Raw genomic sequence first — 26,841 nt, 5'->3', positions numbered from 1 at the left:
TCTTTCACAATTTGCTTGCCCAACGTTGTATTCCATGAAGTTAGAACGAACAATATGATGGTTTCATGCTGGGTCAAAATTTGCTCCAATAGGAATAAATTTGGTAAAATAGATCCGAAGGAAAAACCTATCTTAGGTTACAAGGAATTTCTATATATCATATTCTAGAAGTTGTCTTAGATCATGACTTTTGTTGCCATGATATCCTTTTCATTGTAGTTCTTCCATGGTTCCATTTTTCTTTTCTTCCTTTAATCTCACAATCTCATTTAGGTAGAAATTTCTCTCCTTTTTGTTATTAAGCTCTCTTTTGATTGAGGGTGGAAGAGATGTGAGGATGCTTGCGAGATCGATAGAGTATTTCCAATGCATTAATGATTCTATTCTAAGGTAGTATTAGTAGAATGCATTTAAATGTGAATAATGATAAGCTGATTCCTCCTCTACTTTCCTGAAGTGGCATGTGTATATAATCATAGATTTTTTTCTTGGGATACACAACTATACATTCTTATAAATATGTACAATTGTTATTCCAAGGAAAAATCTATGGTTCTATTCACATGCTACGTCAAGAGAGTAGATGGGAGTATGTCAAAGGAGAGTTAGACAATCAAGACTCTTTTAACATTATTTCTATGGAGAGAGAGAGTGCAAGAACCAAAACTTGCTCTTTAAACAATGGATAAAAAGTGAAGAACTCAAAGAGATTTACTAAGAACAAGATGATTCTATTCTAATTTAAATTTAAATAATCAAATGCTCTCTTTTTCTTTTTCTCTACATTTGCAAACGAAATGTATTATTTTAGATGCTATTTCATTGTTAGCCTATGAGGAAGGGATGGCAATCTCAACACAACTTGAAATTAGTGGGTTTCGATCAAGTCTAATTAGGTTTGGATCATAATAATATCAACCCATCTAACATGATTATTAAATTGGTTGGATTTGGGTTTTGGACATCAATCTGCCTAACCCGTTTAGATATGTTTAATTATTTTATTGTTAATGTGTAATTTTTAAATAAATCAACAATTATTTAAATTATTCATTTTTTCTAGAATTTCTTAGAACTTTTTCATATTATATTTTTTTTAATATCAAATTTTATAAAATAGAAAAAGGTGTTTTGAGATATTTTTAAATTAATAAATGGTTAAGTATGAGTTTTGGAAAGAAAAATCACTTTTCTTATTAAGTTGTTTATTTATATTTGTATATATTTTTTTTAATCTAAAGTAATGTAGTGTTTGAATCCTAATATTGGCAAAATGACCCTCCGTAAATTTAAAATCTTACTAAGTAGGGCTATTATGTCTCATGTGATAATGAAATGCACTTTGCTTAGTTATTGAAAAATACTTTCCTTACTAAGTTATTAAAAAAAGTTTTCTGACCACATTACCTTATAGTGTCCAAAAACATGATCTGATGTCATATAGTTGTAAAGGAAAAAAATTCTAGAAACTTTAAATTTAGAAGAAAAAAAAAAATTACTTTTCACTATTAAATTTAGTTTACAGTTGTGTAACTTTATTTTTAATAATGATATTTTTTACTTTTAATGGTGGAAATGAAACTTATTTTTTTAATAAAAATTATAATTTTATTAAATAAATTATATATGAGTTGGGTTTTGGTTTAGGTTTGTAACACGATTAATAAATGAGTTGGATTTAGGTTTGATAAATTTTCATAATATCGTTATCTCAACACGAAGATGACTCGACTTGATCCATTGCCACCCCTAACAGTAAGGGATGTAAGTGCAATTGTCGAAATGTTAAGGGATCAACATAGAATTATGCCAAATCATAGGGGTGTAAGTATAATTTAGAGGATGTAGATGCAATTGTCAAAATGTTAGGGGATCAACATAAAATTACGCCAAATCATAGGGGTGAAAGAATAATTTAGTGGATGTAAATGCAATTGTCGAAATGTAAGTGAAAGTATAATTTAGCGAACAAAAAACTATTAAATGGAGATGCGGGGTATCGATCCCCGTACCTCTCGCATGCTAAGCGAGCGCTCTACCATCTGAGCTACATCCCCATTTTTGAAAAGCACCTAACATGATTAATATTATTATTATAATTTTTAACTTGTTAAGCCTTGGTTTCAGTTAATCCCAATGGTTCACACTACACAGAGGAAGTCACGACTTACGATTCACGAAGGACGTAGAACACAAGAGAGAAATGCTGAAAAGGTTCCTACTTTCTCCACTGATCTCTAATGGAGTTCGCCGAACCATTCCTTCGATTCAATCCTTCAACAGAGACTTCTCTTCTTCTTCGTCCCAATCCCAAAACCATTCTCCTCCTCTCCAAGACAACCACCTCGACAATTCAAACCAAACCACTGAAACCCTTCATCCTTCTTCCAAAATCTCCATCGATCGCTCCGGATTATTCAATCCTTCAGGTTTTTATCATACTTTCACTCCAATCCACTTTTCTCATTGATTTCGATATAGCAAAAGATTTGATTTTTATTTTTTCTCACTAATTTCTTATTTGCAGAGCATTCTCATGAACCATCTTCTGATTCCGAGCTCATTAAACATTTAAGGGGCATAATCAAGGTCAGATTGAACTAATTATTTTGTTTCTGTTATTGTTTGGAAATTGGACTGTGTTTGATTTTTCCCCCCTCTATTTTGTGTTGCTGGTTTCTCAGTTTCGTGGTGGACCAATCTCCGTTGCAGAGTATATGGAGGAGGTTTTGACGAATCCTAAAGCTGGGTTTTACATCAATCGAGATGTATTTGGGTTAGAGGGAGATTTCATTACTTCTCCTGAAGTTAGCCAGATGTTTGGAGAGGTAAATTTAAATTTTAGACTTAATGGGTGGCTTTGCATTTCTTCTATCTACTCTGAACATTTTATTAGTCGAAATTAGCGGAAAATATAAGCATCATTGAGTAACATTGGGGATATTTCAGATGACTACAAGACCAAACAAGTGAGACTTTTTTACTTAAAAATGAATAAAACAATAATCTTGGGTCATTTTGTAAGTGTGGTGGGGTACAATTTTGGGTCTCCTAAACACATTGAATCCAAATTGTAGTTGTTAAACATTCAATATAGTTCCAATTAGAATCCAGAGTTGGCCGTTTCAAACAAAATTATTGCTCGTTGATCATCGAAATCATCACCTACATCTTATGCCGGGGTCGGCAACTTGAATTCTATTTCTCCATTTAACTTCATATTGAACCATATCTTCTCTCAACTTTATTTAATCTCAGTGCTAATATGCTTGAACTTTTGTTACCTTTCACATGCACCCGTTCAAGATTTCGTACAAAGCGAATGTGGTTTTATTCATATTGACAATATTCCTTTAGATGGTTGGTGTTTGGACTATGTGTCTATGGGAGCAAATGGGACAACCAGAAAAAGTGAACCTGATTGAACTTGGTCCTGGAAGAGGAACCCTCATGGCTGATCTTCTCCGTGTAAGGCGCCTCAATTTTCATGTATTATCGATCTTTGTTTAGGATTTGTATGTTCCTGTTAATAATACAAAGCAATGGAATGCATAGATATTTATTTTCCCCTTGTTAAGTTTACCTGTCCAGTTTCAAATTACAAGGTGTGGGTCTTTCTTGTAGGGTACATCGAAATTTGGAAAGTTTACAAAGTCGTTGCATATACACATGGTAGAATGTAGTCCCGCACTGCAAAAACTTCAGTACTCTAGATTGAAGTGTGCAGATGAAGATATAGTAGAAAGCAATGGTGATAAAAGGACTATTAGCATGTTGACAGGATCTCCAGTATCTTGGCATGCCATGCTGGAACAGGTTCCATCTGGATGTATGGAGTTCTTCCTAAACTTCTGCGTTTTTTTTTTCTCTTGTGCATTGAAATGTATCATTTTTATTTTGTTTGATTATAATGATTTTTTTAATCTTTCAATATCTCTATCTACCTTTCTTTACATCCATATCTATGTAACGGCTATATTCATTTGTAATTATGTATATATTTCCTAAGGATCATTCTTGGGCATAGGAGGGTAGTCTGTATTAGAAAGACTCATATAGATGTTTTATGGAAAGTTCAAGAATCTTTATCAGTTGTGTGGGTATGAGGGTCATAGTAACCTTTTAAGTTCCATGATTTTTACTATACCTGTGATTAGTTAGTTTGGATCCATCCATAGCTGCTTAGTGGATTCTTCAGCTGAGACATCAGAGTGATATACCGTTACAATATGTGAATGCTATTGTAATGCATGGAGAAGTCAAACTGAGATACAAAACATTTTATTAGTGGGTAAGCTGGACTAGAACCCAATACAAGTGTTTTGTCATTTGATGGTATCTCAAGATCCTAGTCTGACTCATAGTCACAAAGTCGGAGTACGGGTTTAAAACGGCAAGGGAAAACTTCGAAAAAAATGGGAAAATAGGAGAAAGAAATGAAAAAAAAAACGATGAAAAATAAAAGATAACAAATATATATTGAAAATTATGAAAAATGTATATATCTAATTTATTTTAATTTATTCTATATTTCCAATGTAACATGTTCTCGAACATAATTAAACATGTTAGGATGCCAAAAAAAAGTTTACTCATCAACATCTTTTGTTCAAAATAATACACTATTGAAAAAAAAAAAATGAAAAATCAAGATATTAGCATCAAATCCCATATTTTTACATATATGAATCACCGAATTCTATTATGTAACAAACATTAAAAAAGAAAGTGTTCAGTTTTTTTTTTTTTTTTTTGAATTAAAACATAAAAAATACGCGTTTAAAAAAAAAACGTGACTTTATATATATATATATATATAAATGAGACTTTTTTCAAAAGTAGTGTTTTTTTTCTTTTTTCTTTTTTTTTTCTATCGTTTTAATCATTAGAGGTACTAGACACTTTTTTTTTTTTAATTATAAAAAAATGCCCTTTCAAAAAAAAAAAAAAAAAAAAACACCGTTTTTTGTTACTATGGTCTGACTGCATTGGTGAATGAGGATCAGCACCTCACTTGAAGAAAACTTTAAACTATTGAAACTTGTCCTCTCTTGCTCATGCTCAATGGTGATTCACTCCACTTTGACCAGAAAAAAGCAAGAACAAGAATAAAGAGAACTAACCCAAATAGTGAATTTTAATGTGCCTGACGATGAACTCTTCATCATTCGTATTCAGTGTACCATATAGGTATGTAACTTAGATTTGGATGCTTGTGAAATTTGACTACAGTTTGTGGTGCAATGGAAACTCAAGTATAAATGACTAACTGTGAACCATACAGACCTTGTATAGTTTTTCAAAGTACTTCAATCTTGTGCTAATGCATTAAATTTCAAGATATTCATGTTGGTACTTATGCCATGTGATATTATTCAGTTGTCATCATGATGTCTATGGCACTGCCAATTGAATGAGCATGCTTGACTTGTAGTCGTAAAAGAATATCTTACTGGGAACAGGAATAAGTGATCTGGTTACGTTTCCCCTTGGGAGTTGTAGACTTGTAGTGAGATTCTCTCACAGAATTCCCTTTTATTTGTATTCTTGGCCTCTTTCCTGCTGCCCCTTTTTAATATTATTGTCCTTTAACATGATCATAAAAGTGATTTATTTACTGGGTTTTAAAGTTTGCTAATACAAACAATTATCAGCTCCATTGGGAATGAAGAAAAAAAAAAGGTTTTGGCCACCATACCATGTGAATTTTGTAATATAGAAATCAGGGTCAAAGCTTTGGATTTGTAGTTTGGTATCATGTCAGTGAGATGCTTGGCTACATCATTGGCACTGAGGTATATTTCAGTTGCAAATTGTTATATTTGAAGTGATGAAGTGATCTTTACTGAGTTGTGGGACCTTTATTCATGCATTTTTTTTTGGAGTAATCCAAACTTGAATAGCATTCTTCCAAGTTTTTATAGACAACATGAGTAGAAGTCGTCTTAGTGAGGAAGCAAGCACATAAAGTTCTTCACATAATATTAAATTATTTTCTTGTTTGCCTGATTATTTTTTTCTTCTTCTCAATTTTGTAATAGTGGGATGGTTCACTTAATGTTTGCTGCCAAATTAAACTGACCACCAGCTGAGCTGCCATTTATGTGTTTGTTTTCTATTGTAAGTTTTATACAAGAAAGGTTCTGCGATGTTGATTTTCTCTATAACTAACTGCTAGTCTATTAGTTAGTAACTTTGCTAACAAGTCTTTATTTTCCTGAATCTTGATTAGCAATATTTACCAAATAATGACACTTCCCGGTTACTTTCCTAGTCTTACTATATTTCCCAATCCCAGCACTCTTTCACCCGACTATATGCTCATTTACTCTTTCACTTGTTCAGTCATTTCCTTTTGTTATCAAGTTCATGAAACCTTAAACTCTGAAGCATGTTTTTTTGCTTTGCAAGAAGTTCTGAGTCTTCTACTTAATGTTGATGGCTCAATGGCCATTTTAAATTGTGATAAATGAGAAGGAAAGAAAGGATGGCATGTCATATAATGGAGGTGTTACTCTCATTTTAAATTGACTGGATATTGTTGTGAACTCGTGAGTTTTTTTCTTAGATTGCATTGAAAATATTGATTTGTTTCTCCACTTGACACATGGTTTTGCTTTTCTTTTTCTTTCAGTTCCAACCATCATCATTGCCCATGAATTTTATGATGCTCTGCCAGTTCATCAATTTCAGGTTGGTTTCCTATTACTTTTGTCACAAGGAGGTTTCTTATTAAGTGATCCCTGTTTCTGATATATTTTAAATGGACTCTCTCCTTGTTAAGATTTATATTTACGGGAATATATTTGGTTTCAAATTTCAGGTTGTTTTTTTTTTTTTTTGAAAAGTAAATTTCAGGTTGTTATTAAGAGGTAAGGATGATAGCAATGATATTTATCCACAGTGTGCCTGTCATAGCATATCTTTTGAAACTGTTGAAATTTTAGTTGTTTGATTATTCTTATAAAATGATTGAATTTACCTCATCAAATGAATATAAATAGGACCTTCATGCGTTTGTTGGATTTCTGTTTTGGAAAAGTTTGGGTTATGTTACTCTTTTATAAAGAATAAGATAAATTCTCACTTAATAATTTGTCTTATAATATTGCTTCATTCTTGTGTCATGTTAATAAATTGAGCGCGGTCTTTTCAAAAAAAATAAATTGAGCACAGCAGTGATGAGGATATTGCGATGGATCAGTGTAGAGACTAGGAAATATAAAATTAGAAACAAATATATTCGGGAAAAATTTATAAGTAGCTCCAATAGGGGATAAACCAAGACAAAGTTGACTGAGATGATTGGGGCATGTTCAGTGAAGGCTGATTACAGCCCCAGTTAGAAGAAATATTCAAGTTGGAGGCCTAAAAGAGCAAGAGAACACCCCCAAAAGAATGTGGATGGAGGTAGTGAAAGCAAATATGAACTCACATTCAAGTTTCAATAACATAAAATTTGGCTCTGTATGTATCACTCTTTGTATTATAAGGGGAGAACCTTTTATATTTCCATCCATGAGATTATAGATATATGGAATCTCCAAACTTGTTGAGTCCTTTGATGGACCCGTAAGGTTGTCTGAGATTCTTTCAAAAGAGGTTTTTTTTTTTTTTTTTCTTTTCATTTCTTTCAAAAGATGGCTCCATTGATATACTTGAAGGGGTATTTGATTAAGTTCTTAATAAAATATACGCATGGAGTACCTATGTATACTGTATTCATAGGTTCTTTGAAAATCTGAAATCAATTATCTAAATGACAATATTGTTAATTTCCATTTCTAAGAGTTAGATACTAGAGCATCTCAAGGTAATTATAAATAATAAAAAAATTCAGTACCTGGATGTATGGCATTTCTTTGAAACTCAAAGTAAATGAGTTTGAGCAAATCTGTAATTCACTTTTTTTTCCTTCCTAATTTCATACTGTCTGCAGAGGACTTCTCGTGGTTGGTGTGAGAAGATGGTTGATGTGGCAGATGATTCATCGTAAGGGTTTGGGAATATACTCTGTTTAAATTATAGCATCTTGTGTACATATCTGCAGGTTCCAGAAAGAAAGTAAAGTGTTTTTTTCTTTCTTATTTATGTTGGTTAGGTTTCGTTTTGTTCTATCTCCACAACCTACACCTGCAACTCTTTATTTGATAGAACGGTGCAAGTGGGCTGCAAAGGAAGAAATCACTAAGCTTGATCACATTGAGGTTTGCCCAAAGGCAACTGAATTGACTCATGCAATTGCTAAGAGAATAGGTTCTGATGGTGGCGGGGCTCTTATAATTGATTATGGCCTGAATGGAATAGTTTCAGATAGTCTGCAGGTGTGAGAACTCTTGCCTTCCCCTTGAAACATGCACAATTTTTCATTTAAAAAAGAAAATTAAAAATTAAAAAATTAATTTTGACTATTTTTCTAATTGATTGATGATGTGTATGATGGGTTGTCCAATTTTTTTTTCTACTGCTATGCTTATAGTTTTTGGGGCATTGATTCTTTTCTTCTTCATTTAGTTGCTGAAAATTTCTACATTCAAAGGATTAGAATTCACCAATTTATTAAAAGAGGTCTATGGTATCAAGATTCTCCATTTACAAGTATTCTGTCCCCAGACCAAAGTATTATTCTAAGTTATGTTGTCAAAGTCAAAACAGATTGGGAAATTATAAGGGGTGGGACTAAAATTCTAGTCAATATTCAAATCATTAGATTGTAAGTTTCATAAATATTCCTCTTTGCGAATTAAGGGAAATATTAAATAATATTGAGTAATTAAAAATAAAATAAAATGCTTAAATCTTCCATAATCCATTATATAATGAGAAAGTTTGCTACGAAACATTTCATGAGTACTAATGACATAATTTACCTGATAATCCTGATATGGACTACAAGACAGTAATCGATATTCACAATTTATACAAACAAAACATAAATTCACAATTATACAGTAATCTTTCAGTTGCATGCATGGGTGGTATTTCTTCTCATCCATGCTAGATCGCGATTCATGGGGGAAATGCCATAATGAAATGGTAAATAAGTGCTATCTGAACTTCGTGGGTTCAAGTTCAGCTTACCTATCAAAAAAAGAAAAGAAAACGAATGCTTGTTGTAGAATATTAAGTTATGCCTAAAGCAGCACCATCTCACCATCATGAAACTATGCCTGCCTTGACTGGAAGAGAGATTGTTAGTTTGAAAAACAAACAAACAAACAAACAAACAAACAAAAACAAAAAAACTACTCATGAAATATTATATTTTACTTCATTTGAGCACAGTTTTGCCTAGTCAAAGTGTATCTTGTCTTTATCATGAATTATTTTCCTTGGTAAACAATAATTGTCACTTTGTTGATGTCTGTGGGCTTGAACATCAACTTTCTGTTATGACTTTGAATTCCTCGTCCGGTTTTTTAGACTGACTGGTTGCTTCCAATCATGTCACAGACAAGCCTAAAACTTATGGTCAGGAATCAATGTGTGATATCGAGTTGATGAACACATCTTTATGCCTCTTATTAGAAAGTTAAGTTAACCCACACTATACTGAAATGGAGCAAAGATAGAGAAAATAGATTAGAAATGGTCCCTATGTAAAGAATGCTTGTCTCCCATACCCTGATGACTTAGGAGTTGTAAAGCCATAATATTGGAATTTAGGCATCCGGTGTTGGCCTATCTCACTGTGGTGTAAAACCATCTAGATTCTAGAGCAATTATGAAACCTAGTGAGTTATCAAGCACTGAGAAGTTAATGCCTTCAATGATGGAATTGGTATTGGCCGGTCTTGTTATCGTGTAAAATCAATTTTGTGAAATAATGAAACCTAATGAGTTTTATAGCCACACTATTGGGATTTACACAGCTGGTGTTGTCCAGCCTGACAATTGTATAAGACCATGTTCTTGGGATACCGAGTGAAGGGTTATGAAGTGAAACCATTTTTATTGCCTTCTTGTAACTAATGAGAAGTGTACATTAAGAAGAAGAAAGTGGACCGAAGCCAGTATACAAAGAAGCCTCCATACAAAATAGCTAATGGGAGGGATACCACATTAGCTCGAATGAATACACTATACAAGCACTGATATAAGTTAATGCTTTCAATTATGGCGTTCTGTGTTGGGAGAGTGGGTGGGTCTTCCAGGACAACATATGCTTGTGGAGTTTAAAAAGGGGTACTTAAGATTCTTCCAAATTTTTGAAGGAGGATTGCCTTCAAAGTAGGTGAAGGGAGCAGATTTCCCTTTTTGGAGGATCTGTGTTCTGTGGTGTGGCAAGTCTCCTTTGAAGGACCAATTCACAATTCTTTATTTTATATCATTAAAAAAGTATGCTTTAGTAGAGTCGTCTAGTGTTCAACAAGAGGAAGTTTGTTGGGACCTCGGATTTTAGGAGAAAGATGGAAATATGTGGCTTAGATTATTAGAGGCTTGGCAGCCAATGTAGGTTTCAAGGTAATCATCTTACCTCTAGGCAATATTATAAACTGCCAAATCTCTATATCTAAGATTTCATGCTTGATCTGAAATTTAGCTGGAACTTCATTTCATATCAGAATCATAGACATGAAAAAGGAGCTTTTGATTTTAGGCCAGCTCAATGATCTACTATGTTTTATTAAACTTTTGTTTCAGTGTGCCTTACTACTGTTTATTTGTGGAACTTTGAAATAAATCATTTTCATATTCTCCAACCAACGTTGCTTGCGTGCAGGCTATTCGAAAGCACAAATTTGTGGACATATTAGATAATCCTGGTTCGGCCGATCTTAGTGCTTACGTTGATTTTGCATCCATCAGGCATTCTGCAGAAGAAGCTTCAGGTCTTTATCCGTGTAGTTGATATTTGTAAAAGAATTTTTGAGGATTTACGATTCAAATTTTTATCGTTTATACAGGTAATGTTTCCATATATGGCCCAATTTCTCAATCTCAATTTTTGGGTTCGCTTGGTATAAACTTCCGAGTTGAAGCTCTATTAGAGAACTGTACAGACGAGCAAGTGGAGTCTCTAAGGACTGGATACTGGCAACTGGTGGGAGATGGAGAAGCCCCATTTTGGGAGGGACCCGAAGATCAAACACCCATTGGAATGGGTAACCGATACTTGGCTATGGCAATTGTAAACAAGAAGCAAGGCATTCCAGTTTCATTTCAATGAAGTTTGGGCTAGTAAGATATCTGGCACTATTGAATCCGAAAATTTATGCAAAATACATATTCAGAGTGCAGGCTAAAGTGAATCATCTCACAGAGAGTAGAAAAACTTTGTTCAGTTTTTCCGCGGCATCATTAGAGGGGGTTCGATTCCAGTTCTGAGTTATACCAACTTCTAGGAAGCCAGATTGCATCTATTTTCTAGACCATTTTCCAAGGAAATGCCAGTTTGTGTGGGAGTTGAAATTTTGTTGGTGTAAGGTCCGTCGTGTTGCTATTTAGAGGCTTCACGATCTTACTGAGATTGCTTCTTTAGTTGGGAACTATTTGTATCAACACCTGATAAATATATTTATTTTTGTTACTTTCTTTTCATTGCATTTGTAATGGGTGTTCATCTAAGTGTGCTTACGTTTGTTTGTGTACGGTACTGATCTGAAAAGATTTTTAAATTCACTCATGAGATAAAAACCATCAAAGAAAACTAGAAAAAGAAATCCCAACCAAGAATTTTTGTAAGAGAATGATTAGTACAAGATGAGGCACAAGACCCAAAATTTGAATTGATTTGCAAATTAATTGAGAATGTTAGCTGCTTTCATGGTATGGATGTCAATGATGATGCCAATGAAAAATGGTACAATTAGGGCTGCAACTGGGACAGATTGGGTCGGTTTTGGATCAATTCATGCCTAACCCACACTTGACAAACACCAACTTGTGCCCGCACCCAACCCGACCTTGGGCATGAAATGCCCAACCCAAGTCAGGTTGGCTCATTCCTCATTAATATTAGATAATCTAGTAGTGATAATGACTTATATATAGCTAAGTGGCATCTTAAAAAATATAAAATTTACAATTATTTGTTCTAAAAAATTGCATTTCAAAGTTTACATACACGAAATTATAAGTAAATGTTAAGAAAAAGATGAAGATGATTACCTAAAGTTTGAAATGTGAATTGTGCATAACAAATAAACAAAGATATTTAAAAATTATTTCAAATTATAACCATATTAAGTTCGGTTTGGGCAAATTGAGCAACCCAGTGTTTATGCCCGAATCCAACCTGATTTAGTTCGGTCAAAAATTAAAATTTCCCAAACCTGGGCCCAAATCCTAGCTATGTGCCTGAGCCTGACCCAAGGTCAGGTTGAACCCATCAGGTTCATGTTTGGCACGGCCCAAGCTATATTGTAGAGTTAACAGGAAATATTAATAATTCATAACAAGCCTCTTGTCCAAATTAAGAGTTTAAAATCCACATTTTCAGGTAAACAAAAGAGAATGTGTCTAGTGTTTGCTGACTTGCACAAAAACAGTAACCCCCATAAGTTTGTTATGAACTCTTTATGGAAGAAAGAATAAAGAAGCTTAAATTATAAAAATCACCAATAATCCTTACAAGAACATTTCCCATCTTTAAAATGGTGGAATCTGTTCCTATCCCTCACAATAATCTCCCTATTAAAAACCCAAGATATGATCTTCGTAACATCATGACAATCCCCACATACCCTAAGATTCTTCACAATCCTGATGGGCACACCTTCACCCAAACTAATCAACCCAAAAGCAATGGCCACCTTCTCACTATGCCTACACAAAGCATCCTCTTTCTCTTCTTCCTCTATATCAAACAACACAGGGTTAGTGTTAGCTACATACCCTGATAGTCTCAACCTCCTTGAAATCTCACCCAACATCACCTCAATTTCACCATACCTTTGGTGTGTTTTATCCCCCACAAAGAACTCATGAACCTCACCATCAACCTCTATAACACTGCACCCTGGTACCTTCCTCACACCTTTATCCTTCATTAACTGCCTTACATTACTAACCCCATCCCAATCCCTAGAATTTGCATATATGTTCGATAAGAGAACATAGGCGGCATCATTCTTGGCCTCTAGTTCTACTATCTTCCTCGATGCAATCTCACCCAACTTCATATCTCCATGGATTTTACAAGCATTAAGCAATGCCCCCCAAGCACCAACATGAGGTTTCATTGGCATGTTGTTGATGAAGTTAATGGCATCGTCTAGGCAGCCAGCTCGTCCATACAAGTCGACCATGCACCCGTAATGCTCAAGCTGAGGCTCAAGCCCATAAACTTGGGTCATCGAGTCGAAATGCTCGCGGCCTTCCTCAACTAGTCCAACCACACTACAACCCCGTAGTACCGATACAAATGTGACTTCATTAGGTTGAACCCCTTCTTGTTTCATCAGGGAAAAAAGCTCAAGACACTCCTTTCCTGCACCATTCATGGTTAACCCGCTCATTGCACTACTCCATGTGTAGACATTCTTCTCTCTCATCTTCCAAAAGACTTCCATGGCCCTACCCATGTTCCCACACTTAGCGTACATGTCTATGAGAGCGGTCCCTAGTGTCACCGTGATTCGGAGCTTGTTTCTTTCTATATAAATATGGGTCCATCTCCCTTGATCCAATGCTCCTAAGTGCGAGCAAGCCAATAAAACTGAAACCATCGTTGCTTCATTAACCATCACACCATCCATTTGCATCAAATGGAACAAATTCAAGGCTTCCTTTGATTGCCCACATTGCGAATACCCAGCAATCATCGCATTCCATGCTATTGGGTCCCTAAAAGGCATTTCATCAAACAATTTCCGCGCAAGATCAACTTCACCAGTTCTTGCACAAGCACTCACCATTGCTGTCTGTGAGACCAAATCTGGTTCGGATATTTCCGAAAAAACCCGACGGGAACAATCCAAGTAACCCAATTCGGCATACATGTAAATCAACCCGCTTTGAACATGAGGGTCAGACTCAAAGCCGTGTTTGATAACAGTGGTGTGAACGGCAGGACCAGTGTCACGTGATGCGATCTGGGCACACGTGCGAACGAGAAAGGTGAAGGTGTAGTTATCCGGCGAGAGATTATTAGATCGAAGAATTCGGTGATAGAAGTGAAAGCTACGGTGGGGAGTTGAGCTTTTGGAGTGGGCTCTGATCATGGAGTTCAAAGTGAAGACCGTTGGATAATGACATTGATCAAGGAGTTGATTGGAATAATGGAGATTGTGAGGGTGTTTGAGAGCTATAGAAGCAACAAATTGGCCAAAGAGGAGAGAGTCGTTAAGATGACCGTTAATGAGAAGTTGAGTGTGAATTTGGTTGATCTCTCTAAGGCTGGTGCATGATTCTACTAGGGAAATTGTTGAGTGCTTTGCTATGTATCTTAATGAGCTCATGATCTCTAGCTTGAAAGATGGTTTCTCCCGCGCTTTAACAAGTTTATTGTTTCCGTTGGTGGTTTAAAAATTTAAATTATAATGATGAAATTACCATTCTAGCCTTTGGTGAAAATTTGAGTTGCCCTGGGCTTTGAAATCGATGGTATAGGTCTCTTGAACTCAGTCTTCTTTGAGAGATTTAAAAAAAATGACCTAAATGCCCTTGACTTTAACCTCTGCAATCATAAATGCTTTAAATTATTGGACAATCTTTGAAAGAAAAAAAAAAAACATATTTACATTCAATACAATTTTTTTTATTTATTATTTTTTAAAGGCGATCTATTGCTTGCTTTCTTCCTCTTAACTTGAAGAGCTAAAGCAACCAACCCAACGAGGTCCTTTAAGCTCAACTCAAGGGTCTTGCTTCAGACCGAAGAGCTCAACTCAAAACTATTTAACTTGAATAAGACTTACAAGGCCTGGACTCGAGCTCCTGCTTTTTTTTCTCAGACAAAAGCTCCTAGCTCAAGCAGCAAAATTAAGGGAAGGTCCCTGAAAGGGATATGTTCAACTTTATACTTCTAACTCCAAAAGAGAGATTTAAAAACTAAAGAACAAGTCTTATGGTTTGAATAATTAAGCAAATGGTGATCTTTTCGCCATAATTGAGTCTATCTCAGTTGTTAACAATGATGAAGAAGAAGAAAGCATTTTGGGCACAATTGAGAGAGACCTAACCAAATGTTGTAAGCCTGTAACTGACAATTCTGCTTTATTTACAAAGAAATAACAACAATCTTGAAACAAATGGAGTCTTGCAACTCTTCTACAAACTAAAAATTTAAATATCTGAATTCCAACAGACAGACTAAATGCTCATTATCATTAACTAGAGAAACAAGAAATATATAGGAACCTGTCCTGCTGGAAACTGAGATGGATTGCTCAAAACAATTGCCGTTTCTTTTTCCAATTATAGCATAAAAGAAAATGGGATCAAACCCACAATCTGATGAGGTCACAACCAACATCGATTCAGGTCAGACTTCATTTGGTTTGGGATGGGCAGGAGCAGGAATGATCCCCCATTTTTTTCGGACATCCTCCAAATCCTCCTCAAAATGCCGCTCATAGTATACACACATGAGATCTGTGCACCGCATACCAGCCCGTGTGGCCCAGGGAAAGTAGTGCTGGAAGAATAGTGCTCTCTGCTTCTCATTGAACCTCGCTGTGCCTCCGACAACAGATAACAGACACATGGGAAGGAGCATCTGCTCGAACTCTATCACCTTTAGTGCCGACTCGCCAATTAAGTTGGTAGGAAGGCCAAAGAGGGTATGCCAGAAGTCATGCACCTCACGTGCCCGCATGGTTACATATGCCAGCTCTTCTGTGTCCATGAACCGTACCGGTGGGCGGTCATCTGGGGAAAAGTTTCTCGATCCCATGAACCTTGCATATGCTGCACCAAACGTGTTTTCTGGTAGGTCCCATGCATGTCCCACATTTGCAGATATTACACGAGGACGTTCCAAGAGTATAGCCTAAACGATATACAATTGAATGTAATGTAAACTACCACACCATGACTAGAAGCCAGCTACCAACAAGAAAATATTGGAAAAGATAATAATTTAAAAAAGTGGGGACTTGATATTGCCAATGAAATAGGAAATACATAATCTACTAAAATAAAATTACAGAATTATTTAATAGCATAAGAACAAGACAGTGTAAAACATTTTGTTGGAACTTTTTCTATTAAAAACTCATTAATTAAGAAATATGTCTGGCTTCCTAATGATCCTTGCCTGGAATGTGCATGTGCTTAAACACTTATTTTGTTTAATGCCTAATGATCTGGCTTAAGCATTTCATTCTCCATAATAATCCCAAAACTGATCAAGTGAATAATTATTATGTGCTGTTTTATAGCCCAAAAACAGACCTATATAGTCTGATGTAGCCTATTATACAATACTTTTGAGCCCTAAATTTCAGATCTTTTACAGATTTATTTCCCACTTAGTTATTAGTCATTTGTCCCCTGAACCTTGAATTCATATGGGAAGCTGTAATAGATGAATGTGCTTAGGGTTGAAGGTGTATAAGGTATTGCTTACTTGGTGTGATGATTCGAAGTAAGGTAGCTCTTGACTTCTGCTTGAAACAAGTTAATGCTGTTTTGTTGCCATGGCATCAAGGAGATGATGCAGGAAAAAGAGCAGGGTGAAGGATATGCAGTCGAAGCCTTGCAAAGTACCTAGGAGATCATAACCATAACCCTTGAAAAGTGTCAAGTGAAAGGATTTTGATTTCCCAATTTTGCCAATTATGTCTTTTTAGAGTTATTGACCCTCTAAAACAAAATACAGATTCTTATGATAGAGTCCTATTCCTAGCAAAAGATGTAGTGAAAAGTAAAACAACTTTTCAATCCCTTCATTGAACCCTACTACTAGGATTTTTTTTTTCTGTTGCTAGATTGTTCTCAATAGAAACCCATAAATCCTAAACTTATTGCACTGCTGCTCTACCATTCTTGTTTTTATTCATTGCCTAGAGAAGTAAAACTTCCTCCAACCCCTTCATTAGCATTCTTCTCGACCATAGTAATCAATATTGGACGTTAAAAGCTTTGTTTTTCTTTAACACTAAATTCTAACTAGAGTTATCGCCTATAGCACCCAAATACTTCAAAAAAGTTTTTTATTTTCATGCTGCTTTTTTTTTTTTTTTTGAAAGGTATAATATATTGATAAAGAGGGAAAACAGAATACAAGGAGGCCGAGAAAGCCTCCAAAAGATGAACAAGAAAAACTACAATTACATTAGTCACAAAAGGAGTGCCATCTAAAAACAAAATCCTCAAAAGTCGTCCCCGCGAACTGTATGTTCTGTTTCGACCACATGTATAAAAAGCCCAATATTTCCAAGAAGCATGCATGAGAACTACTAGATTTATTATTGAACACTCTATTATTTCTCTCATTCCAGACCCCCCAAGCAATAGCCGTCGGTAGCATATCCCACAAGATCCGTTTTTTGGTGTAAAAAGCTTTACTGGTCCACTCTACTAACAAAGAGGAAAACTCACGAGGGGGAACCCAAAATACATGGAAAAGCCCAAGGAAATTTGACCAAATATTATACGCAAAAGAACAGTGGATTAAAATATGATCAACAGATTCCCCGTCTCTCAAGCAAAGGGGACAACAATTGGGGGTGATCCATCCCCGCACAATCAGATTATCCAACGTAAGAATCCTACCAAGGGAGGCCAACCAAACAAAGAAAGATATTTTAGAGGGGACTAACCTTGACCAAATGGTGGAAACCGAGAGTGATCGTTCTGCACAAGAAATGAGCCACTTATAGAAAGATCTGACCGAAAATCTCAAGTCCTTAGCCCTTATCCACTCCCATTTATCATGCTCGCTATCGTTGATGTGAACCGTATGCAGGAGATCAAGGAAAGATGTCACTTCAGTTAGTTCCCAATCATTAAAGTTCCTTCTGAACCCCAAATCCCAAGTAGGACTGGACACGTTGGCAATCAAACACTGCTGGATAGAGCGGTTCTTCTTAATAGAACAAGCGTACAAAGATGGATATTGAGAAGCCAGAGGCAAGGTGCCACACCAAATGTCCTCCCAAAATCTAATTCTATCTCCCCCTCCTGCTTTGAACCTAATCCCTTTCTGAAAGTCCTCGCTAACCTTGAGAATCCCTTTCCAAACACTACACCCGAATGAACCCTTAGACTCACCACTGTACCATCCTAACCTCCTCTCCCCGTATTTGGCCATAATCACCTTCCTCCACAAACTACCCCTCTCCTCACCAAATCTCCACAGCCATTTTCCTAAAAGCGCTCTATTAGCTATTCTAAGACCCCTTATGCCTAGCCCCCCGTTCTTCTTGGGTGTGCAAATAATATTCCATCTGACTAAATGGTACTTCTTCTTACCTTTCATATCATTCCACAAGAAGTTCCTCATAAGCCTTTCCATTCTCCCTTCAACAGACCTCGGGAGCGTGAATAAAGAGAGAACGTAAACCGGGATACTCGATAAAGTGCTTTTGATCAAAGTTATTTTCCCTCCTTTCGACAAATAGTTTGCCTTCCAAATGCTCAACCTTTTCTCCATTCTCTCGATCACTCCATCCCAGATTCTTATACTATTATAAGGAGCTCCCAACGGTAGTCCCAAATAAGACGTGGGCAATGTATCATACCCACAACCCAACGTTATGGCCATCAAATGGATATCATGAACCTCTCCTACCCCGAACAATTTACTCTTCTGCAAATTAATGTGAAGACCAGACATGGCCTCAAAGCAGCACAACAACACCCGAAGCACCCTCACCTGATCTTTCGAGTGATCCAAAAAAACTATTGTGTCGTCCGCAAATTGGAGATGAGAAATCAAAGGTCCATTCTCAACCCTAAACCCCGAAAGCTTACCTAGATCAACTGCTCTTCTAAACAATCTACCCAAGGCTTCAGCTATAATGAGAAACAAGAACGGGGATAAGGGATCCCCTTGTCTCAAACCTCTCGTACCCCTAAAGAAACCAGTCGGACTCCCATTGATAAGAATCGAGTACGATACCGTGGTGACACATTTCATTATCCAACCAATCCACTTCTCTCCAAAACCCATCCTCCCCATCATGTACTCCAAAAAATCCCAATTCACGTGATCGTAAGCCTTTTGCAAGTCAATTTTTCCAATCATCCCCACTTTCTTACTCTTAATCCTAGAATCAATACATTCATTGGCCATCAAAACTCCATCTAAAATTTGTCTTCCCCTAACGAAAGCCCCTTGCTCGTCACTAATCAGACTAGGAAGAACTTTTTTCAATCTTGACGCTAGCACCTTTGATATAATCTTGACGCTAGCACCTTTCATGCTGCTTTTAGTGTAACAACAACAATAGTATCTCATATTTTTCCAGTATTAGTGACACAAATCAATTTTAAATAGGAAATCATTTGTCTTCTCACCAATTGTTCTCATTCTATTCACAAGTGTCTCCATACATCCGCTTAGGCCTCCTTTTATCCCTAGTACCCACTACCCACCAAATTAATTCTCTAGGTACATTGTCGTTGCTTTATATGACTTATCCTAAATATTTGGGGTGTCATATGCTTTATCTAAGTTTTATAAAAAATTGGAATTGGAGATTCTTCTTTTCTCCCAAGACTTCTCGTTGGCATGTGACTTTGTTAATTCACTTTGGGACTAGTTTTGATTTGGTAATGAGGAGATAATCCCTGAATATCAATAATGGCATTTCTATAAATATCCAATAGGACTGGCCTCACACTTTGACATTTCCTTTTCATGTTATGGTAAATCTAAAGCATTCCTTTGCAAAGCCCTTTAATTTATATATTACAACATGCTAGCGTCTAATAGAATGTTTCCTGACCACCATCTAATATTCCTAAAATCTACCAAACAAAAAACTAAGCTATGAAAAAATCCATTGCTAGTAGAGAAAGGATGCTAACTTCACTTGAAAAACCAATAGCAACCCAAGTAAAGATATTTCCAATAGCCTTTGAAAGGTTCTTCCCACCACAAAAGGCAGAGTTGTCAGTTATGGGAAAGATTGATACTGTGACGCCCACTAGGAGAAAGCTCCGTTCTTGAAGAAGCAAAATAATTCTACTTTGAAGGAATAACAGATTCCAATGGTCCAAATAGTCCACATGAAGACATCAACAATCAACTTAGAGGATTCTTTAAAATCACAACGTGCCCCAGATAGCCAAAAGAGTTGGAATGAAAACACATATGAGCAAATCAATGAGTAGTCTCAAAAACACTTTGTGAAGCTTCACTTTGTTGCAAATGATCAGTTGCAATATTTTGGTTTTTTATTTTATTTTTTTCCAATTGGTAATATTTTGGTATGTTACTCGCCTCCTAATCAATTTCATGAAAAATGATAACCGAGGGTTGATTTTAAAAACTTACTCTGCCTTCTGGGCTCTTTTTCATCCTTTCGAGAACTCTCTCGAAAGCCGGTTTTCCAGTTGTCTCCCCCAAAGCTGCTATTAAATCTGCCCTTCTTGGGTCCAGCAATGCACCAAATGCCGAACCAAGTGCAACCGCTGCCTGCTGCCACCCTTTAAGCCGAACATGCCCACCTTCTAGCATTCTGCCACACCTTTTTACGATCCAAATTTAATAGACAGAAAGAAATTCTTTAGAGAGACCATACAAATCAAACACTCTGGTTTAGGAATTTTATCAAACACCTTGTTGTGTCAAAAAAAATGTTTTATCAAATTTTAGTTCATGAATATTATGAAATTTTGCCACTGTATCATAAATAAATGAATGTGAGTTGTTAGGTTTGTTCGCAAATGCAAAAACAAATCTCACATTTTAGTTCGATAAATTATAGTAAAATTCACAAAAATAATCATATAAGACAAGAAAAGAAAATTGACAGAAAAAAAAAATAAAGATATTGATGTTATAAGAATAACCAAAAATATTATGGCTCCAATGCGTCTTTTGGTTTTCTTACCTTCTCTTGTCGATCAAACCCTAGCTTTGAGGATGAGAATTTTGTAGAAGCAAAGAGATCATCCTCACAAAAAATCAGCCCAATTTGAAACTTCTAACCCCATCAAAAGTGGCTTACAAATTAACGGTAAAAAATCAACGGTCCACAAATTCTAATACACTTTTGATGGGGTTAAAAGTTTCAGATTGGGCTGATTTTTTGTGAGGATGATCTCCTCACCATAGAGATCATCCTCACAAATAAGGCCCTGTTCAGGGGACAACATTAAGTAGACAATGTTGGAAGACAAAAATTGTCCTATATAGCTTAAAAGTCTTTGGTTTAGGCTGATTTTTTGTGAGGATGTCTCTATTGTTAGGAGACCATCCTCACAAAAAATCAGCCCAATCCGAAACTTTCAAGTCATAGGACAAATTTTTTCTCTCTTACGTTGTCCCCCAAACGCTACCCATGTATGTATATATATATTGTGTGAACCAAGGTTCTTAATTTTAAAATGGACAACTACTTAATTCCCACTGGACTCGCAAATTTAAAATTAAATGTTAAAGGTGACAAATAACCTTCTTTTAAGCATTTTTTTTTAATCGTGATGAACTGACTTGAAGAAGGTCACTCTAAAATCACTCAACTGCACAAAACCATTGATATTTTTCCTCATGTATCCCAAGGAAACATATCTATGGCTCTGTGCACATGCCACCTCAGTTGAGTGAATTTCGAGTTTATCACGAATTTTTTTCATAGAATTTTGTCCTCTACTTCCCTGTGGCATCAAATCATTTTTTTATGCCAAAAGGTGACCTCAACAACCCTTAGTAAGATTTGAATCAAATCTTACTAAGTAAGGCTAGCCTTACTTTGGGCCCGTTTGGATAGAAAGTAGAAAGTAACTGTAAAGAAAATAACTTTGAAAAAAATACTTTTTAAAAAGTAAAAAAAGTATATTTGGTAAGCACTTACTGTTAAAAAGTCAAAAAGTAATACATATAAATTATTAAGAGAGATTATTTTGCCACACAACCTTTTGCGAATGCCACCCCAATTCATCTGTAAACCATCAAAGAATTACCCACATATCGGGTGGCGTTAGCAATAGTTGGTGGGAAAATTAAAGCTCTCACTATTAATCAATATCAATGTTGATGAAAAACATCACAACCTCCTCATCTACCACTCCAACATTATAACAACCACCACAACCTAAAAAAACAATATGTCGGACAATGAATTAAAATAGGAACATGAGCATAAAAAAAAGTTTTTAAATTTTAATTCCTTAAAGGTCTATCAAAATATAAAAAATTACATAGGTAAGCAATAATGAATGGTAATTCTCCTACATATCTCATTTCTCATGACCCCCATTTCTCGTCATCATCTCTGGCTCACATCTACATTTGTAGACGTCTAATCCACTTCATTAGGAACAACTATGTCATCTCTTGCATAGATATCAAACATATCATTTGCGAGAATGAGTTCCAACTTCTCCATATTTACAAAATAATTAGTTCACTTGTCTTAAATTGATTACACCTGTGTTTAGATCCCTTTATCCTTCTCCATGTAAAAAGGATTAACTTTTTTTTTTTAGATAAGATGTTCAAACCATCAAACTTTGACTAATTTAGGTTCCAACAGAGTTTACAATCCACAAATTCCTTAATAGAAATCAATAAGGATGCTTCACTAAAATTGGTGCAATAAAATTGCTATGAACCAAAGGGTGAAATACAACCAATTCCTTAATAGAGTTTACAATCCACAAATTCCTTAATAGAAATCAACAAGGATGCTTCACTAAAATTGGTGCAATAAAATCACTATGAACCAAAGGAAATACAACCAATCCTTACTATTTCACATCCTAATCCAAAATTTATGAGCTGACCCTGAAATAACAATATAATTGAAGAGGTTTAAAGGGCACTGAAATCCAAAACTTAGAATTATTTTCATATTCTTTCAATTAAGCCAATCAATCATCAATTGAAACTCATTACTCACAACAAAAATTCAACCAAAAATATACTAGAACTTATGCTATATCTTAGGTCTCTAACTATCTAACCAATCTATGATATTCTAATTATCTAAAACACAAAAGTGGTTTAACCAAAGCCCACAACCAAATATAAAATCTAAAACAGTGCTCTCACAAAATCTAAAACCCAAACTTGAAAACCCTCATTGAACCCTATTTGACTTTGAATTATATCTCTTGATCCACCATAACTATCAAATCCAAGATAAAAACATAAAATTAGAATACTTAAACTACTTTTAAAAAAAATTGCACTCAGATGTAGCACACAAAAATTCAACAAAACTTTAAAGCCAATATCCAAATTCAAAACACCCTAACCAATCCAAAAGACATAACTAAAAGAATCTACCACTTATTGATCATAATAAATAGAACCAATTTATGCCAAACTTGAAATTTCTATATGGGTATTTGTAGGTTTCCATTGTTAGATCATCAGCAACATTAATGTTTTTTGGCAATTGATCAAGACCACAAATCCACGGAAGAAAAAAAAACCAAATTCCTCAAATGTGTATCCTTGTCACCTCTATTTTTTGCAAAAAATCGAGAAGAAAAAAAAAACCCACACAAGTCTCAAAAAAGAGTTTTCTTCCTTCAAGTATTGAAAATCTACAAGGGATTAGAACCCAGCAACTTTGGAAATATTCAAAGTTTCCCACAATTAACTAACACCCTTTCAAATTTTGACTTCAAGTTGGCAATTTCTCAAACATGATCTAACATACATAAATCCTTCAAAGTTTCCCATAACTAGCACCCTTTCAAATTTCAACTTCAACTAGGCAATTTCTCAAACATCTAACCTGCATATAACTTCAAAGTTTTCCACAAATGAAAAAACTAAACATTAAACCTTTTCAAATTCGAATCCCAACCTTCAACAGCCCAAATCAGAATTTGATAAAATACCAAATAAAATTCCTTAATGGATTGAAGAACCAATCAAAACCTGTGAATTTGAGTTCAACCAATCTAAATTTCTTTCAAACCAAGATGGATTCGAGGTTCCATCAAAGAATCCAAAAGATACATTAGAGAGAGCTTACCGTATGATATGGAAGAGATTCTCTAGAGTTAGGATTCTCTCCTAGATCGACTGAGAAGAACGATGAAGAACCATGAGCGGAGCGAGAGCGCAAGGGCCACAGAAGAGATCGATCGAGAGCTTTTTAATTTAAGAGATTTTCCCGGCAGACCAAGTGTCGCATTTTTATTGCAAAAACTCTTTTGGAATTCTGACAATTCTAAGTAAACCTTACTTAATGAAGTTTATTACCCACCAAACCACATTTTACCGACCAGACCCTGGAATACGGATCCACGTCATAAAATTTAAATTTATACTGTTAATTTGTTTCCTAACATACCTTGGAGTGGATTCTAACCGCACCAAAATTGTGAACAAAATTTTAACAACTTTAAAAAAAATAATTAATTAATTAATTTTCACATTTTAATTTTAGTTTTAAATCTGAAAGTTCTATATCCATCCATTTTCAGCACTTAGATCAAGCTCAAAAGGGGTTTCCATTTTTTTTCCATGAAAACTAGAAGACTGTGTTGTTGAATTACTGAGTTTTTAATCTATGTGGGCTTTAAGTAAGATTTGAAATCTTACTAAGTTAGTCACTGTAGCATGATTGATAAAGTAAGTTCGTTCAATTAACAAACTTGATAAAGCAAAAGAGATTTGCAATAAAATTGCAACAGAAAGATCTTTCCGGTAAATCCCTCTTTCAATTTTTCACTTTCAAAAGTAGAAAATTATTATTTTAAAAAAAGTTAAATAATCGTGATAAATCGACGGAGCAAAACATATGTGATTTGTATACGATTAACGTGACAAAGGTAATAGGGTATAGAACCATAGATCTTTTTCTTTGGGATACACAAGGAAAAAGATAAACGATTATGTGCCTTGCCATGTCAGCCATATACGGACAACGAATGTTTTACCATGTCGATTTATCATTAGTTAAAAATTTTACTTTTAAAAAAGACTAATGATAAATTGACATAGCAAAACATACGCGATTGACATGACAATGGTACAAAACCTTTGATATTTTCTTTGTTTATCCGGAAGAAAAAGATCTACGATTCTATGCTCTTGCCACATCAATCGCGTATGTTTTGTCTTGTCGATTATTACTATTCTTTTTTATAGTAAATTTTTAATTGAATCCAAACATATTTTTTTATCTATGAGTCTTGTTAACTTATGTCCTAAAGGAGAAGGGCGTATGTTAAAGTGCATTAAATACAAATTGGGAACAAACACATGGAGGTATTTTGGGTCAAAAAAATATTTTCTGAGGGTAATTTCAATACAAAAATCAGATTCCAAGGCATGTTTAATGAACTTTTTAGCGACAAAATCCTTTATTTTTTTTTTCCTTATAAAAGTCAAAAAAGTTAGGACTCGTATGGATACTAGAGTCAAAAGTACTCTACCAAAGAGTTGGAGTTGAAGTACTATATGAAGGAATTAGGGAAGTACTTTGAAACAAGATACAAGTTTGTGAACAAAACTCTAAGAAGTACTTCTATGTTGGAATTACATTTGGAAATTATTTTGACTTTTGACAAAAAGATTATAATACCCTTATATTGAACATGTTACTATTTTATTTATTTTTTCATTTTTGATAATAGAGAATTTCATAAATAATGAAAAGATTTTTCTTTAGAAGCGCATTTCCAACCAAGCTTAACTGAAACACCTAAAATTACGTATAATACTAAAAAAAACAGACTTAAGTGTTCTAATTTCATTGTAAGAGATTTTTAGCTACAAGTTTGGACTAGAACAAAATCCAACCTTTCAAGTTTGGAAGATAAAAGAGACAAAAATAGCATATGCGTTTTGCACATATGAAATTATTAAATAAATTAATTGTGATGGATGCAATAATCATAAATTTTTAAAACAATTACTTGTTTCAAATGAATTGATTGCCATGGAATAGAGTAACATCAAAGACGATCAAATTAGTTATTATTTCTAAATTTGAACAAATTAATTCAAATCTGATATGTCTAAACAAAATTAGTTGGAAGTTCAAAGGGAAATTTTGAAAGAAATTGATTGCCATGGAACACATCTTTAATTTGTGCGATCGATAGAGATCATGTGTTGGGAAACACATTTCATGGAAGGACCTATTCGTCATCATTTTTAAAACAAATTCAAAACAAAAATAACATTTCTAATGATGGAGAAGGAGAACACGACAACTGAAGTCACAACATCTAGAAATGGAAATCAGAGAAGAGAGGGATTAATGGAGAAGATGATGAGTTTGTGTAATTAAAGAAGGGGTATGTATTGAATTTCATAAATATATGAGGGGCACAAATGTCATTAAGAGCCTTTTTTTTTTTTTTTTGGTTGTTGTAAATGTCGTTGTAGACACCCATTTTTGCATCAGCCTGATTAATCAACTCGTCAACCCGATCGCAATGATTCCCAATGATGGATGTGTATTCCATTGCTTTATTTTGTTACCCGATATGTTTCAGAAATCCGGATGAGGTATCTTGAATTGACAAAACCTTAGAAACCACGCTACGCTAGGAAAATACGACCCCAGAAACATAGAAATCATCATCTTGCAGACCAAAAAGAAGCTTCACGATAAAAATCACTAAAAATTGGCCAAATTACCAAAATACCCCTAACCTCAAAACAACCCTAGTGCCTACGTTACGCTTAAGAAAACTCTCTCAAACACATAAAACAACAAATCGAAACCAAATAAATCATTTCACCAATTTTAACAGAATTTGACAAAATTACGAAAATGCCCCTCATAAAGTTCATAACCATTTCACACAAAA

General features: G+C 34.9%; 3 protein-coding genes and 1 non-coding gene across 6 annotated transcripts; 1 reads left to right on the top strand and 3 right to left on the bottom strand.

Annotated features, from left to right (window-relative positions):
* Positions 1 to 1,984: 1,984 nt before the first annotated feature.
* On the bottom strand, positions 1,985 to 2,057 carry TRNAA-AGC (transfer RNA alanine (anticodon AGC)). Its single transcript has one exon. It is a non-coding gene; the product is annotated as a tRNA-Ala (tRNA).
* Positions 2,058 to 2,142: 85 nt separating this feature from the next.
* LOC147401202 (NADH dehydrogenase ubiquinone complex I, assembly factor-like protein (DUF185)) lies at positions 2,143 to 11,541 on the top strand. 2 transcript variants are annotated; one of them, XM_086442386.1, is made up of 10 exons: positions 2,143 to 2,429; positions 2,528 to 2,589; positions 2,685 to 2,828; positions 3,358 to 3,468; positions 3,625 to 3,829; positions 6,635 to 6,693; positions 7,940 to 7,992; positions 8,102 to 8,324; positions 10,724 to 10,832; positions 11,004 to 11,541. In XM_086442386.1, the coding sequence occupies exons 1-10, from the start codon at positions 2,204 to 2,206 to the stop codon at positions 11,168 to 11,170; spliced, it is 1,359 nt and encodes a 452-aa protein (XP_086298512.1). In that variant the 5' UTR covers positions 2,143 to 2,203; the 3' UTR covers positions 11,171 to 11,541. The 2 variants fall into 2 exon arrangements, with proteins under 2 accessions (XP_086298512.1, XP_086298511.1); XM_086442385.1 differs by having other exon boundaries at positions 2,144 to 2,429; positions 10,908 to 11,541.
* A 941-nt stretch (positions 11,542 to 12,482) lies between these two features.
* Positions 12,483 to 14,531, bottom strand: LOC147401201 (Tetratricopeptide repeat (TPR)-like superfamily protein). Its single transcript, XM_086442384.1, has one exon. The coding sequence runs from the start codon at positions 14,400 to 14,402 to the stop codon at positions 12,558 to 12,560; it is 1,845 nt and encodes a 614-aa protein (XP_086298510.1). The 5' UTR covers positions 14,403 to 14,531; the 3' UTR covers positions 12,483 to 12,557.
* Positions 14,532 to 15,129: 598 nt separating this feature from the next.
* LOC147401200 (coenzyme Q biosynthesis Coq4 family protein / ubiquinone biosynthesis Coq4 family protein) lies at positions 15,130 to 24,224 on the bottom strand. Of its 2 annotated transcripts, none has more exons than XM_086442383.1 (3): positions 24,048 to 24,224; positions 20,390 to 20,573; positions 15,130 to 15,934 (listed from the first exon to the last, which is right to left on the bottom strand). In XM_086442383.1, exons 2-3 carry the CDS (start codon positions 20,570 to 20,572, stop codon positions 15,428 to 15,430), a joined length of 690 nt encoding a protein of 229 aa, XP_086298509.1. In that variant the 5' UTR covers position 20,573; positions 24,048 to 24,224; the 3' UTR covers positions 15,130 to 15,427. The 2 variants fall into 2 exon arrangements, with proteins under 2 accessions (XP_086298509.1, XP_086298508.1); XM_086442382.1 differs by having other exon boundaries at positions 20,390 to 20,582; positions 24,048 to 24,222.
* Between the last annotated feature and the right edge of the window lie 2,617 nt (positions 24,225 to 26,841).

Source organism: Akebia trifoliata, chromosome 5 (assembly GCF_017979445.1).
Source record: "Akebia trifoliata isolate Shusen 1 chromosome 5, ASM1797944v1, whole genome shotgun sequence".
Taxonomy (NCBI): domain Eukaryota; kingdom Viridiplantae; phylum Streptophyta; class Magnoliopsida; order Ranunculales; family Lardizabalaceae; genus Akebia; species Akebia trifoliata.
The sequence above is the reverse complement of the archived record's forward strand: the minus strand, read 5'-3'. Positions and strand labels throughout refer to the sequence as shown.